At 38.2% G+C, this 17,409-nt stretch overlaps 2 protein-coding genes across 2 annotated transcripts; both read right to left on the minus strand.

Moving 5' to 3' along the window:
* Positions 1-847: 847 nt before the first annotated feature.
* Positions 848-1,786, minus strand: LOC121148894 (olfactory receptor 4F3/4F16/4F29). Its single transcript, XM_040969251.1, has one exon. It carries the CDS (start codon positions 1,784-1,786, stop codon positions 848-850), a length of 939 nt encoding a protein of 312 aa, XP_040825185.1.
* Positions 1,787-10,863: 9,077 nt separating this feature from the next.
* LOC121148370 (olfactory receptor 4F3/4F16/4F29-like) lies at positions 10,864-11,837 on the minus strand. The gene is given in 2 exon segments (XM_040968430.1): positions 10,864-11,090; positions 11,093-11,837. Coding segments are annotated over 2 exon segments (972 nt in total).
* Positions 11,838-17,409: the final 5,572 nt, after the last annotated feature.

Below are 17,409 nucleotides of genomic sequence, written 5' to 3' on the forward strand. Positions count from 1 at the left end.
CAAAACTCTAAGGTGAACAAGTCAGCCAATGGATATTAAAAGGATTTCCTCAATGAGGGAGCAATGAAATCAACAGCATCTCAGAACTGATAAAACCACTTAAGCAATACCCTCAGAACATGTTGCGCATCAGGGAGCCTAGGATGACATTGAGCACTCCTACCACCTTCCCTGCTGTTGCAATTGGGCTGTTGGAAGTGGTCCTCTGCCACACTTCACCCAAATACAGGAAGAAAAAATTTGGAAGCAATTTGTCTCATTTTCTGTCATCCATTCTACTACCTCTGCAAACTTGACTGGTGCTTGGAGTGGGCATGCATCCTTCTCAACTACATTAACATCATCAAAATTAATTTAACTCAAAAATTTTTTAAAGAGGGCCCGGTGGCGTGGCCTAGCGGCTAAAGTCCTCACCTTGAACATGCCAGAATCCCATATGGGTGCCGGTTCTAATCCCTGCAGCTCCACTTCCCATCCAGCTCCCTGCTTGTGGCCTGGGAAAGCAGTTGAGGAAGGCCCAATACTTTGGGACCCTGCACCCGCGTGGGAGACCTGGAAGAGGTTCCTGGTTCCTGGTTCCTGGTTCCCAGCTTTGGATCAGTGCAGTACTGTCCGTTGTGGCTCACTTGGGGAGTGAATCATGGGACGAAAAATCTTCCTCTCTGTCTCTCCTTCTCTCTTTATATTTGACTTTGTAATAAAATAAATAAATCTTTAAAAAAAATTTTTAAAGAATGATGTCATTGGTCTAATAACATTTAAATCAATATTTAATATCTCAAAATTTCTGAATCTAAACTATCAAAAGGAAGAAACAAAATATGCATGAAAAAAGTTAGCATATAATTTATGAAATCTTTCTGTAAATCGTCATCTGTTTGCAAACTCGCTTCATTGCTGCCTTCATTTCCTTGTTCCTGAATGTGTAGATGACTGGATTTAAAAAAGGAGTGATAACAGAATCAAAAATAGCAAGATACTTGTCCATCTGTGAATTAGGGTGTGGCCAGGTATAAACAAACAGGGTTGGACCAAAGAAAAAAATCACCACAGTGACGTGAGCAGAAAGAGTAGAGAGGGCCTTGGATGAAGCCCCTGATGAGTGTTTCCAAACACTGAAGAAGATGAAGACGTAGGAGATGAGGAGCACAAAGAAAGAGCCCACACAGATGAATCCACTGTTGACAGTCACCATGAACTGTAACCCGTAGGTGTCCGTGCAAGCCAGCCGGAGGAGCCGGGGAAGGTCACAGTAGAAGCTGTCCAATACATTAGGGCCACAGAAGGGTAAGGGAATGAGAAAGGCCAACTGGAACAGGGAGTGAATAATGCCCAGGGCCCAGGCAGTTGCCAGAAACAAAACACACATCCTTGGGCTCATGACGCTCAGGTAATGCAAGGGCTTGCAAATGGCCACATATCTGTCAAACGCCATGGCCATGAGGAGCACCATCTCAACACCACCGATGACGTGGATGAAGAAGATCTGGGTGATGCAGCCCCCAAAGGAGATGACTTTGTGCTTTTTGAACAGATCATAAATCATTTTGGGAGAAGTGACAGAGCAGGCCCCCAGGTCAATGAAGGACAGGCCTGCCAGCAGGAAGTACATGGGAGAGTGGAGGTGAGGGTCAGTGCTCACAGAGAACACAATGAGGGTGTTTCCGGTCATGCTTGCCAGGTAGAGCACAGAGGAGATGACCAGCAGGAGAAGCTGGAGCTCCCGGGACTGGGTGAGTCCCAGAAGCACAATCTCAGACACTGCCGAGTGGTTCCCTCCATCCATTGACCAGGCTCTGGGCTGCAGCTACAATTAGGAGAGCTAATAAAATGAGAAGAAAATTGTGATCAGGGGATACTAACATGTACTAGAATTGTTGGAATCTTAATTTTCTCATGAGCGAATGGTATACACCTATCCAGTTCTCAAATAGAGAAATCAGCACAATATTATAATGTATAGCTCCTATGTAATTTAAACCCACCCTCAATGCTATCAATGTAACTTCATTTTATCAAATAAGCAAAGTATGGCAAAATAGTTCTAGAACTGACATGTTAAATCACTTATGATTATGACTATTCCTCATTTCTAACTTATTCTATGGAGTGTTTACGCATTTTCTCACCATTTTCTTTCCACTGTACTTCACACTGACAATTCCCATATAGAAAGTATGGATAAAGGAAGACATTCTGATTAACAGCAACAGTTATCAGATCAGGAGTTGAGACTGAGTTAATACTGGTTAGAGACAGAAGTTGAATAGATGCTCAATACGAAATTGGAGAGCCCAGAGGCTAATCTTTCACCCTGTGGCAATGGTAGCCATTATGGGTGACAGTTTAGGTCCAGCTGCTCCGCTTCTGATCCAGCTCTCTGCTAATGGATTGGGAATGCAGCAGAGGAAGGCCTAAGCTCTTAGGACTTTGCACCCAGAGGGGAGACCTCAAAGAAGCTCCTGGTTCCCAGCTTCAAACTGGCTCAGATTTGGCCTTTGCAGCCATTTGGGAAATGCAAGACCTTCTCTATCTCTCCTTCCTTCTTTGTAAATCTGCATTTCAAATAAAAATGAATAAATTTTAAAGATTTTTTAAAACCAAAGATTGAAGAGCCCATAAATGTAGTAAAACAGGAAAATTGGAGGGGGCGAGGGTCCATTTAAAAAGAAAAAAATACAACTACTGTTATCCATCTCATGTTCTTTTATTTCTCTGCTCTCTAATGCCACTACTTGCTATACAATTTTATGTTCTTATGGAACCTTTAATGGCTTCAACATCCTGTAATGATTTCATAAGGAACCTCTACCACCCGTGATGTAAGGCTTTCACAAAGCATAATCAATGTTCATTTGGGGATTTTTGCAATAATTTCTGCCAAAGTGCATGACTAAGGGAACAAAGCAGATGCAGAACTCCTCTCGCAGTAGCTTTGTACATACACATGAGGGTGTTAAGAGCCAACACGAACAATAGTGGAGATGTTGACTTATTTCACGAGTGTCTATGTCTCCCAATGGAATCAGCTTCCAGTGCAGCTGACATTTCCCTGCGGAGTACTCACTACCTCCAACATAGTAAACTGTTCTGATGATTTGATATTGTACTAAGCAGTTTAGTCAAAATATGTTCAGATACAGGTGTTTTTATTTTCAAGAAAATTTTAAATTTTTTTAAGATTTATTTATTTATTTTCACATTTTATTATTATTTCAAAAATTTTAAATTTTATACATGCAATTTTTGTTATAAAATGAATTGAAAATGAAAGTAAGTCACTTCTAAGGGAAGCATATGGGATTTCTTACAGATTTTAAGCAATAACATACAAAAGATGACGAGGTTTAGTACTTCAATGAATTTTGCATGAGTAGAGAACAGTATTTTGTTTATGTGTCTAAATGGGTACTTACCACAATCATTTTCCCATAGAAGGAAGTATTTCCTGACAAGGCTTAATAGAGATGAATTGTTTTAGAAGTCATAGAGCTGTGAAATGAACAGGGTTAGTGACATCCTATACTTTTGTGTCCATATGTGCCAACCTACTCACAGTTCATCTATGTAAGGTTATCACTCATTCTAAACCACAAAACCCCATCTCCTAACCCCGATTCTTGGTCCTTTCCAATGGCATGCTCCTCTAGTTTCATCTACATAATGATTATGCTGTCATATCCTCAGCTAAAAATGCGCACAATTTCAAGAAGCACACATTTTAGAACCAAAAGTCTATGGTCTGGGCAAGGAAGAAGAAATAGCCACAGTTACTGCTCATACAGGTAGGATGAGTTTGTGCATAAGAGCATTGACTTCTTTGAGAGGTGATAAGGCACTGCAAGAACTGACAGGAAAACTTAGTACTTGTGGAAAAGAAAGGTATTGATGGAAAGCAAACACGTACAATGTAATGATGGGATGAAATTGCATGTAGGGCCATTTTGCCTAATCTGGTCATCAATATTGCAAAAAAAAAAAAAAAAACATGGGATCCAGAAAAGTTCATTGATTTTCTAAATTCAAACAATTAAATTCAGAATACAAATCATATTTTAACCAACTGTAATGAGAAAAGGCACTCAAGGGACTGGTGTTGTGGCATAGTGGATAAAGTCACCACCTTCAACCCCACCCATACTAACAATTTTTATTTTTCATTTTTCTCTTCTATGTCATATTTTCTTCTTGAATAAAATAAACCTTTTTAATATAAAATGGTTTCTAGGATGGATTATTCAATAAACCCAACTGCATGCTTTGTGTAAAAGATGCAATCAACCAAAAAAAAAGATTTAGAAAGTTTGAGAATTAAATTTATACCAAGGAAATGCAAACATAAAGCAAGCATGGGTGGGTATAATTCTATCATAAAATAAGGGAATGATGACCAAGTGTTTATAGAATATAATTAAGAAAACACAACCTTATGTAAATACCTATATGCCAAATAATTCTGCAATAATTTTTTTATTTTACATTTATTATACTTCTTCATATGAGAAAACACATGTGGCATTTGTGTTTCTGTGTCTGGATTATTTCAGTTAGAATAATAATCTACAATTTCATCTATTTTGTGCAGATGTTAATATTTCACTCTTTTTATGGATGGGTAATACATTTTATGATATGGTCAGCATACATAGGGAGAACTCCCATTTGTAAAACACAATAGCTGTAACTTACCATCTCCCACTGCAAAGGCACCTGGAACTTCACAGCATGTTCCTTGCTGGGAATGGTATTTAATTCTCAAACTTACAGCCAGCTTTCAACTTCTTTTCCTAAAGTAAATGGAATAATATGACATACAAAAAAAAGTATAGGAGATGTAAAGGCAAAAGAATAAAGACTCAATATGTGAGAAATGTGGAAGAATAGGAGAAATTGGGAAATATATGTACAATGATAAAGAAAAACAAGAAAGAAAGCCAAAGGAGGAAAGAAAAACGAGTTGGTGAAGATTCAGAAAGTTCTCAGTACAGCAGTCTCTGCTGGCGAGAGCACAGTTCAGGCCAGCACAAACATCAGTTTCTTACTGTAAAGCACTGAGGCAGGGCTGCCCTTGACTTTGACACGAGCTCCACTTACAGGAGATAAAACACAGATTCTCTCATCATCAGCCTTCTCAGCCTTCATAGAGATTCTGTGAAAACCAAACAGACAAAAATGAATGGAAAGACTTTTACACTGTACAACTGAATTTACATGTGTAATGCACTGTAAACATGTAACTTATACCATGCTTTGAATAGCCTGGAAATAATATCAACCAAGAAGAGATCATACACAGCAACAGAAAGTGGGCAGTTGAAATTCCCCCCATTGGAGTTATCTTTGTGCTTTACCACTGCAGGAGAGCTCTCTGTCCAGTTGTCTTCTGCTGCTGAAGGTCTCAGTAGAGTTATTTCCAAAGGCCATGGTTCTTCTATAGGGTAGACTTATTCCATGGCTGTCTCATGCCTCACAAAAGTACAACAATCATTTCTAAATTTTTTCTATGACTTCATCAATCCTAAAAAAAAATCAGATTGATTTTCATACATTATAACAGAAATGTTAATAACTTGTGCTTTGGTGAGCTTTTTGAAACCAAGTTCCTTATTATGTGAATAAAATAAAATTCATAAACCTGTTGGAGCTTCAGTTTCCTCATTTTTCAAGAAGAGAAAATAAAGATTGGACATCTCTAATTTGAAAATCAAAAATAATATTTCAGTGTTCCACTAATAGCTGGCAACATGGCATACCTATAGTGTACCTTATAGTGTACCTTAAGGCAAGGTTTCTATGCTAACGTAGGATAAAACTGCTCAATAAAAGTGTTCGTCAAAGTTAAAAAATAAAATAAATTTGCATGAAATCCACATAAAAGTACAACAGTGAAAAAAAAGTGTTTGAGTTAGAGACTATAAAGGAAAAAGACTTAGAAAATAAAGACCCAGCTATGAAACATATTTACACTGATAATATGAAAGGAAGTAGTGAAATATTAGCAGAACAATAGGAAAAGGAGACATGGACCAAAAGAGCCAAGAGAAGCATGCATCAAGAATGATGGAAGAGGAGAGAAAACCAAGCAAGGAGGGAATGGGATAATAAAGCCAACAGGAGTACATTTCTAAAACCTGAGATAACAATTCACACAAATTCTCTACATTGTAAGTAGGGTTCAAGCCCAGTATTGTATGCAGACACCATGAATGTCAAACAGGTTCATTAGTGAATCGATAATATAAACATGATACAGCTGTTAAAGAGCATATGTTTAAGTCATTAAAGGTTGTGTGTCAGTTTTCAGAGATCAAATATGTAACCCTGCTGTGATGTCAGCAGTGCTCAACAGCTTGAAATGAAGATGACTTCCAACATGAGAATGACAAGGGTTGAGAAGTGAAATGTTAGGTCAGGCAGAAAGTCACACAGAGTGAAAGTTTTCCAGTCTTCAGTTGGACCAGGATGCTAACAATAATGCCCAGGTCCCACAGGAAGATATATAAGAAAGAAAGAGTGAGGCTGAACAGTGGGAGATGCTCAGCACAGAGGACGGGCAGTCATTAGATAAACTTGATTCTCCTCCTTTATGCTTGGAACTTTATGCTCATCTTTTTGAGGGCAATGTTGTTCACTTTCCTCTGCCAAAACCCTCCCTCCCTCCACCCAATCAATTCTATCACAGTGCCTTAATTTCTGCTTGATTTTCCTTCCCTGGCACCAATGCTAAAATGCTCACACATAAGGTGGACATCATATTCAACTCAGAAAAACATTTCTTAACACGAGAGCACAGAAAGCTTGACTTACTGATTTACTCACTGAAGAATTTACTTTTGTCCCTGTCACCTACCTGTGGGAACTAAGAACACAGAATCATTAATTATTAGAATAGATACGGTTCTCATAAGATCAACAGGAACCAACAAGAGATCACTTCAGACATACGCCATACCTGTATAAAACCCAGAAGGCGGAGACCAAATGAAGTTACAGAGATCTGGAATCACCACACTGAGATCACTTGCCTTGGGAAATATCACCTGTGACAATTTGGGTTTCCCCAAGGTAGCCAAGCAGTTAACCTATTAATCAGGCATATTAAAGGCTATTCAACTTTGTAATGGTAAAAACATCTTTTCTAAGACCAATTTAAGTCTTACAATTAAACCTGAATCTCAAAGAACATTAAAACATTATCCTATTAAATTTTGAATCATTCCTATTAGGTACAACTTAATGCTATTCAATTTAAAGCTAGAATTACAAAAAAAAAAGTATAAAAATATATGGAGAGAGAAATCATAATATATAATATGAAAAAGAAGAAAGAGAATACATATAAAGAAATGATGTTTACCGTGATTTTGAAAATTACACACCCTGAAGCCAGTGCTGTGGCATGGCAGGCCCCTCCGTGGTTCCAGCATCCTGTATGGGCATCAGTTGTAGTCCTGGCAGCTCCATTTCTGATCCTGCTTGCTACTAATGGCCTAGGAAGGCAGCAAAGGAGGACTAAGTTCTTGAGTCTCTATGTCCGCATGGGAGACAAGGAAGAAGCTCCTGGTTCCCAGCTTCAGATCCGCCCAGCTCCTTGCAGCCATTTCGAGGAGTGAACCTGTGGATGGAAGATTCTTTCTCTATCTCTCCCCTACTCCTCCTTTCTCTCTCTTTGTAACTCTGCCTTTCAAATAAAAGTAAATAAATGTTTTTAAAAAGTGAAATCTTCTATCCATATTTTATTGTATTCCCATCACCACAACATGAAGCAGGTTTGCTGCTGCCATGTGATTATACAAAGTACACATGGATGAGATATATCATCAATGGGGAATTTAGAGCTTTCTCAACATTTTCTTCCCTTCTCCCATTACCATACTTCCTTCAATTATTCAAAACTCACAATGTTATCCACAAATCCACAAAGCATATGTAATCTAGAGCCCAATTTTCCAGAGTAAAACAAAAATAAGAAGACTGAGCAAGCCCCATTTATATAAATAAAAGACTCTCAGTCCACACTTGGAAAGAAAACTTGCATGGAATAAACTGACACTGCACAAGACTTAACATCCAGATAAGATTTTGAGCTGGGACAGGTCCTGTGGCACAGAATATAAAGGCGTTGGGGGACATCCACATCCTATGTCAGAGTTCCTGGAATTGAATCTCCCCTTTGCTTCTACACCAGCTTCCTCTTATTGCACATAGAAGACAGTCGATGGCCCTAGTAGTTAGGCCTGCCACATGTGTGGGAAATCTGGATGGAGTTCCTGTTTCAGTCCTTACACGGTTTAGCCTTAGCTGCTGTGGATATTTGGGAAGTGAATCAGTGGATGGAAAATCTCTCCCTCCTTCTTTTTGTCTCTCTGCATTTCAATTAAATAAAATTTTAAAGGACCTTGAGCTAATCAGGAAGCTCAGCAGTCCTACAAGGGCAGATTCACTGAGAACACTAGAACATGTGAACCTTCACTCCGGAGTGGCAAAGAAAATGAGAGCTCAGGGAGAAACATGCAGACAAGCCACTTTAGAATTTTTAGGCTACAAGTGTGGTGAAAAGAAAAACCAAGTCAAAGAAAGAGGAGGCAATCAGACAATGGCAGTCCCCACTGTGTAATGAACAGCAAAGGGTAAATCAAAGACATATGACGAAACTGACAATGTAATTTTTCAAAGAAAGAAAGAAGTCTTCCATGGGATGTTAATGAAGAAAACTATTAAGGAATAAACTCCACTAGTCAATAATAATCAGAATCACATGCTTTAGACCACAGAGGTATTAACCCAGTTTCTGTATCATAAAGGAGGGAATTTGACTTATAGTTTCAGCTTCCTGTTCTAACTTGCCATGAGAGCCGTCCTAAGATAAGCAGCTTACAGAGGCCATGTTTCCCAGTTCTTCAGCCAGCAGCCTTGTTTTCTCCTTGGGGATTATTTTTGTTTTTGTTTTTTTGTATAATGACTAATATGTCAGACTATTCGTATAAATGCTATTCTCAGGTAGGAAGTGTAGCAGGAAGAAAAATGAAAAATGAAAAAAAATCTTAACCTATTATGGCTTACTTCTTTAATTTTCATTCTTCCCCATAATACAAAATTTCTCTGCTTTTTTTCTTTTCTTGTCCTCAGGCTGATGTAGGGATTATAGTATTTTTCTACATAGTTCAGTGTAATCAAGAGGGAAAATAAGCTATACTTAACATTTGGCAACCATGAAAAACTTTTTTAAATTAATTTATGTATCTTATTATTCCATAATACAGTTCCATAGGCCCTGGGTTTCCCTTCCCCTTTCCCCAAATCTCTGCGTCCCCCATGTTTAGTTTCCCCCACTATTACATTACAATAGTATAATCCTTCACAATCAGTCTTAAGTTCTTCATTCTGCTATTTAAGTATATCCTGACATTGTAGACACAGACAATGGCAGAGTCCAGTATTCTATTGTCAAGATATACTCAATAGTTTCATTGGGAGTTCATCTTTGATTTGAAAATAGAGATGCACACTGCATTGGAGATTATCACATACACACATGAAAATCTTTCATTGGATTGTAGAAGGCATAATAAATCTTCCACAAGTTTTTACTGCAAATATTTGCTTTGTATATCATTCTGATTAGTATTCTTCCAGGTGACATAATTTCTTCTAAATTCATGTATTAATAAGAGCAATTTGAGACATACAAGTTCATGTAAATAATTATATTTGTTTCAATATGAAAAATTTGGAATTCACTTTTATACTATGCATTTTCCATAACAATGGTTCCAAATACTACTCGTGTACATGATTACCACGGTCTTTGTATCTTGCAGGCTAGCCCCCACTTACAACACCAGCATTGTATTACAGTGCAATAACTCCAGATTTTCTGAACTTGGTCCACGACTTGGGTGCTCCACATCCAACCCAGGTTCCTGGTAATATCCCTGAGAAGATAAACTAAGATGGATGGCCTAAATACCAAGACCCCTGCTACCCACTTGTGAGACTCTCAGATGTAGTTATAGGTTCCTGATTGGCCCAGTTCCAGCTTTCGCGGCCATTTGGGGAGTAAAGCAGAGGATGTAAGATCTATGTGTTTTTTATTTCACTTTGCTTTTTGAAGTATTCCCATACACTAGCACAATTCCAGATAGTAAGGAAGTAAAAATAGAATTCAGATATATATATATTAATGGAAGAATGAATCTCTATTTCACAAATACGCATGTGTATGTGAACAAAGGCAAGGCTGTCATGAGGTTAGGCTTTTCAAAATACTTCTCAGAAGCATTTCAACCAACAACTATGCAAAAATATGGAGTAACACTAGAGCCCTTACATAGAAGCAGTGGGAGAGGGGTGGGAAAGTGAAAAATAAAAAGAGGGTAATTAGGCCACCTCTGATTTGAGCTGAGATCACGTCGTTTTTATCTACATGAAAAACATCTAAAGATAAATTTTCCTGGTAGACAATATTACCAAGTGCTACACAGTAAAAGTAGAAGTCAATAGGTTACAATAAGCCTAAATGTGTTCTAGTGCGTCAAAGGAAAAAAGCAAGAGCCATTGTTCTCAAAAGCAAGAGACTAGGAATAAAACTAATTCTTTAACAATTTGGATGGCTCAGGAATTAGATTATAAACAAATACCTCAGAGGAAGAAAATAACTTAAAGAAAGGAGAAAGCAAAGAACTTGATTAGAACAACTACTACACATTTCTGCAATCCCATCTGAATCAAAGTCAGTTTTAGATTAAGGTTTATTTATTTAACTCTTCCCTCTTTATGGAAAGAGGAACATTTATAAACAGTGCAATAGCAATCCAATCAACCTTGCTACCCCAAAGCAGACAATTCCATAAAAAAAAAAAATCAATTGCAGAACACACAATTATCAGGTCTGGAAATATTATAGTATTTTTCTAAAGTCATTACTGCTTTGAAAACTCGCTTCATTGCTGCCTTCATTTCCTTGTTCCTGAATGTGTAGATGACTGGATTTAGAAAGGGAGTGAGAACAGCATCAGAGAGAGCAAGATACTTGTCCATCTGTGAATTAGGGTGTGGCCAGGTATAAACAAACAGGGTTGGACCAAAGAAAAAATCACCACAGTGATATGAGCGGAAAGAGTAGAGAGGGCCTTGGATGAAGCCCCTGATGAGTGTTTCCAAACACTGAAGAAGATGAAGACGTAGGAGATGAGGAGCACAAAGAAAGAGCCCACACAGATGAATCCACTGTTGACAGTCACCATGAACTGTAACCTGTAGGTGTCCGTGCAAGCCAGCCGGAGGAGCCGGGGAAGGTCACAGTAGAAGCTGTCCAATACATTAGGGCCACAGAAGGGTAAGGGAATGAGAAAGGCCAACTGGAACAGGGAGTGAATAATGCCCAGGGCCCAGGCAGTTGCCAGAAACAAAACACACATCCTTGGGCTCATGACGCTCAGGTAATGCAAGGGCTTGCAAATGGCCACATATCTGTCAAACGCCATGGCCATGAGGAGCACCATCTCAACACCACCGATGACGTGGATGAAGAAGATCTGGGTGATGCAGCCCCCAAAGGAGATGACTTTGTGCTTTTTGAACAGATCATAAATCATTTTGGGAGAAGTGACAGAGCAGGCCCCCAGGTCAATGAAGGACAGGCCTGCCAGCAGGAAGTACATGGGAGAGTGGAGGTGAGGGTCAGTGCTCACAGAGAACACAATGAGGGTGTTTCCGGTCATGCTTGCCAGGTAGAGCACAGAGGAGATGACCAGCAGGAGAAGCTGGAGCTCCCGGGACTGGGTGAGTCCCAGAAGCACAATCTCAGACACTGCCGAGTGGTTCCCTCCATCCATTGACCAGGCTCTGGGCTGCAGCTACAATTCTGCTAAAGGGAAAAAGGAAGAAGTTGTGATTATTCAGAATGATGATGATATTAATTATGTACATTCGCCGTGTGAATGAGAACTACCTGGGAAACCAATTTCTCATATGATGATGTTGGTCATGGTGGTTTTTACAGTGATGATAACAATAAAAACACAATTCAAAGGCCTATATTTTGGTTGGAAATACCAATCACATGAAGCTTCCCAAAGCCTAGAATTAATAAGAGAACTAGACCTACCCAAATTATGCCTCCACTAAAAATCATAACATGCAAGTGAAAAGCGTTTACTTACAATATAGAATAAAATGAATAAGCAATATACTTAAAACAAAATTAATGAGTAAGTCTTATAGTATATGTCTGTAATTTCCCATCCTAACATATTTTATTTCTGTTTTGCGTTCATTTTCACACTCTTCTTTCCATAAAATATACAATTAAATATGTTAAGAGTAAACATGAATTATAATCAACCAGTGGATCACCATCCAGTAGTAAGAGTTTTCTGAAACCTTAAATGGAACTGAATTAAATTGAAACAAACTGAGATTAGGATATAGCTTGAAAATAATAAAAATGAAGTAAAAAAATCACAGCCCACGAAAATTACAGATAATATGGGCCTTATCAAAGATGGTAGACGCATTCTTCAACATGCTCACTAAAACATCTGCACACACACACGCACAATTTACTTTCTTGACCATTTTAACTCCAAACTTCAGCAGTGTTAAATAATTTTTTTTTCTTTGTAAAACAAATCTCCAGAACTTTTCCATCTCATGATTTAAAACTTGGTATCAATTAAAAAAAAAAAAACTTTAAACAAAACTCCATTGCCCTTTCCCCAATCCCCATAGCCATCACACTACTTTCCATTTCAACGATATTACTCAACAGGTTGCCCATCATCAGCATCACATACTCTTTGTCTTATTTCACCTCATAGAGTGTCCTCAAGATTCAACTACCTGAGATTTCCATTGTTGGCAAAGCAGCTCTGATTTCAACTATCATTCTTTGATCTATTAAGATCATCCAGAGCCCTCTACTGGTCAAACCACTCAACAAAATTCCGCTAGAGCCATAACCTTGACCAATACTTTTCTGAAGACCCAAGAAATGCACAATGTTTAGTAAACCCTAGCTTCCACTACAACATGGGCCTACATAACTACATAGGATGTAAAATACATCCCCATACTCTTCCGTTTCTCTGAACATTTTAAGAGATATTAAAGGCCAGTGCTTGGAAACAATGAAATATTAAGGTTTGCTTCACTCTTGTCGCAGTTTCACCCACCCATTCCCTTTTTTTGCCTAGAAGTATCTCTGTTTAAAGTATTCAGTGTTTTCATTTATTGTAGCCTGCTATAATATTCTATCCCATCATATTTTCTGTGTGAGAAATCTACATGGGGAATCGGCACTATGGCTAAATTGCTAAATCCTTGCCTTTAAGCACCTTGTGGCCTGGGAAACCAGAGGAGGATGGTCCAAACCCTTGGGAGCCTACACTCACGCAGAACACCTGGAAGAAACTTCTGGCTTTAAATAAGTTCAGGTCTGGCCATTGATCCACTTGGGGAGTCATCCAAAGAACTTTCTCTCTGTCTCTCTTTCTCTCTGTAAATCTACCTTTTTAATAAAATAAATAAATTAAATATTCAAAAACTAAACAGAAATCATGTGGATAGGTTCTATCTCCAAGGTCACTGGTTTATGTTTTTAAGATTTTAGAGTATTTTAGAATGAAAATACTGTTAGACTACAATAAGTAACATAGAAGGGCACCAAAATTTTCTCCTTGACCTTGAACATTTTCACTTAAAGCTGATATGTAAAGAGGCATCTTTTAGGTTTTCATGTTGTGTGTTTGAAGGGTAGAGTGATTGAGGGAATGGAAAAATTGTAATCATTCTGTGCCCAAATACCCACCACAATCCTTTCTAGTACAGCGTGAACCCTGAGAACAGTCACTGAAAGTTTACTCTATTGAACAATACTAAGATGCAGTGAACAGGTTTCCGGACATGTTTTTTCATTTGCAGACAGTCTCAGAAAGCTGAAGAATTTTCTCATAAAAGACTTGCCTAGCTGATAACCCTTCCAGCAGCTTTCATTCATCATAGTGTACATTCAGGCAGGTTTCACCATGTCCCAACTCTAGCTGACAATTCCTGAGCACAGTCCCTAACGCTCAAATGAGTCAGTTTGTTGTACCTTCCCTAGTCTATAGTCCACAGTCAAGAGGAGCCACTTTCTGCTCTTCATATTTCAGAAGTATGCAAGCCTGGGTAGGGGCAGGAAACCAGTGATACTGCTCAGCGTGGAAGGCAGACAGAACGAAGGCCAACAGGATGACAGAGGCCCTGAGAGCCAGCTGCTCAGCCATAGATGAAAAGACATAAAGCCTTTTGTGAGCAAAAGTATAAGTACCCACTAGGTTCACACAGATGGTTCATTCCAAGAACTGGTTTGGACTAGCTGTCCATAATAGAAAACCCTGAGACTCGAAAATGTGAACAGAACTGCTCATTTTCACACTAATGGCAGCAAAAGTCACTGGAACCCAGGTCTCTGAATGTCTGATCCAGAAAGTACAGATACTGTAGAAAATAATCAAGGAAGGAAAAAAAATCAAAATTGCAAATACAACAGCTTACATCAATTTTCTCTTTTTTCCTTAAAGGGCTTGCATAACAATAATCAGATAGTACATTAAAATGTGACTAATGAAATATTAGAAATAAAAAATAGACAGAGGTGAGATTAGTCTTTGCTGCCACAGTTGTTCAAACTTCTTACATAGGGCCCATTTGAAATAACACAACAATGCCAAAATAATTAAATTAATAATTGTTATCACATTAGATTTTCCACCGCTGTAAATTTTACTCTCTTCAAAAGCCAATGAAAATTCTAAATGGTTTAATAAAATTTTTCTTCACAGCTCTGTTTCACTGAAAAGAAAAAATTTTTCTAATTCCATAAGTCAGTAATCCAAAAAAAAAACCAGTTAAAAGATGCAAATTATACATACAATGGTTAAGACAATATGTATACATGATACATAATCAATAGAGAAAATGTTTTTTTATGTGTGATAAGAATAAAAGTTCAAGCGCCAGTGTAGCTGGTAAAGTCACCATTTGCACACAGTGTCCCATTGGGTGCCAGTTCGTGTCTGGTTTCTCTACTTCCAATCCATTTCTCTACTAATAGCTTGAAAAAGGCAGGGTCACAAATCCGTGTGGGGACCTGGAAGAAGCTCCTGGTTTCTGGCTTTGGCCTGTAATAGCCCTGGACATTGAAACTATTTGGAAAGTGAACCAGCAGATGGAAGATCTCTCTGTCTCTCCCTCTCTCTCTTGGTAACTGCCTTTTTCCTTAGTATTCCAGTTCAAAACTCCTGTATCTAAAAAAATGTACTGGATTCATTAACAAAGAAAAATATATCCTAAAATCAATCAATCAATCAATCAATCAATACATTCCTTGAAACTTAGGGGAATAGATCAGTGTTATGAGAAAAAAGGCAAGTATGAGAAACACTGTCTTTGTCAGGAGCAATTTGTTTTAAGATCTAGAGGAGAGCATTGGAATTAAAGTTCCTATGGGGTGGAAGTGTTGTTAATTAACCATGCTAGAAATACTTCAGGTTCGTATGTCTGGTTATAAACCTTAAATGGTTTAAAATGAAAGATTCAAAGCATTATTTTTATTAGTAAAAGACTAATTTTTTCAAATCAATGTTTTCTGTTTTATTAATACTGATTATATATAAAAGAGTAGGTCATGTATCTTTTTTCTCATAACACTGAAGGACAGAAAACAATAAGAAAGAGAGAAAATATGTATGCAAAATGGAATCCCTCATGGAATTTCCAAGGTTGCACTAACCCAGATAAACATCTGTATAATAACTTACTGTATCAGCAAATAAAAAGGATGAACTCCATGGAAAGATAAATATTACCCTGAACTGATGAAAACACATTCCATACATTTACTGTTGTACCATACTGTATCGAAAATAAGTTTGATCAAATTAAAATGATAGGAAGAGAAAAGAAGCAAGCTTGACTAAGTTGAAACTAAGTTGAGCTGTTTACAAAGAGTTAACTGTTAGAAAAACCATTTTCAAGACCCACTGAATTTTCTTCAGATAGCTATTGCTAAGCATGTAGCACTGGAAGTCACAGAGACAGTTTATGCATGCCCAACAGTCAATAATGGATGCAGAAGGAAATTCAAGGACAATTAATCATAGCTCTACTTATCCTTTTCCCATTATGCCTTTTCCATTCAGTTATTTTACTTAAAAGATGCATTTACTGAATCTATTCTGTTGAATGCTTGGAAACACAATGCTATAATGACATTTAAATATGCACAGGCAACATAAGAGGAGTATTGCACAGAGTCAGAGGTTCAGTGATGGCTGAGTGAAGCAGGAGGAAGGAAGTGCAGCAGAACAATCCCAGTGGAAGACGTGACAGTGAACAGAGCTCTAGCAGACAGTCGCAGCTGATCTGAGCAGGGAGGATCTTCACGTCACTGAGGCCAGCCCTGCTTCCCACAGAAACTCCCACCCTATGGTAATCTTACTGTTTTTATCCCCTCACCTACCTGTTTTGCCAAAGGAATTAAGAAGACAGATTGTGTTAAGAGCCACATATGACCTGCAAATAGCAACCAGAGCCTATCCTGGATTGTTACAAGCACACACAAATAGTCAACAACCTCATAAGAACAGAAGCTAATTACTGCTCCAGAGAATACTGACCAAGCTAGCTATCCTGCCAAGATCTGGAGTTGCCAGGTTGAACTCCATTGGGCTAGGGAATTAGTTCCTTCGATCACGTTGATTTTCCCAAGGTATCTGAATTTTAAAAATTGTTGATGATTAGAATAAGAGCCAGGTTGGCTTTATTTTGTTGTTCTTCCTGTTGTTTTGGTAGTTTTCTTATGAGAAGGAAACTTTATGTCACACCCTAGAATGATTTTTATTCACTTCTTTATTTGTTATTTCCTGGTTGTCTGGATTTCCCCTTTTCTTTAAACATATAATATCCAAATAAAAATTGAACATATTTGCAATGTGAAAATATGATGTTTAGACATTGCAGACAGAACAAAATGATTAAATCATACAGCTTCATTGCCTTGCATATATATTTATTTTAGTCCCACTTCCCTTAAACATTTTGAGTCCACATGTCTGTCCCATGTGACAGATGAGTATCATTGAAAAATCCTCATTTCTGTTAGCTTTAATTGTGGTTTCAATAGGATTTAGTCTGTCAGACTCATGCATACATGCAAATACCAAACTGTTGTGTGCACAGTGAATGAGCTGCTACTGGATTACCTGATCCACTTTTGGTGTCTTGGAGGTGGGACTGGGTGCGGGTGTTAGGTGCCAGGCTTACCATTGGACGATAATTCTCAAGATCAGTTGACAGTGGAAGCAGAGTCTGGATGATCGCTGCGTCTCTGACTCTTGACTTGCCACGGGATCACCTCTCTCCTCT

The sequence above is a fragment of the Ochotona curzoniae genome, unplaced genomic scaffold (assembly GCF_017591425.1).
Source record: "Ochotona curzoniae isolate NIBS_2020 unplaced genomic scaffold, NIBS_Ocur_1.0 scaffold_4701, whole genome shotgun sequence".
In the NCBI taxonomy this organism is placed as follows: domain Eukaryota; kingdom Metazoa; phylum Chordata; class Mammalia; order Lagomorpha; family Ochotonidae; genus Ochotona; species Ochotona curzoniae.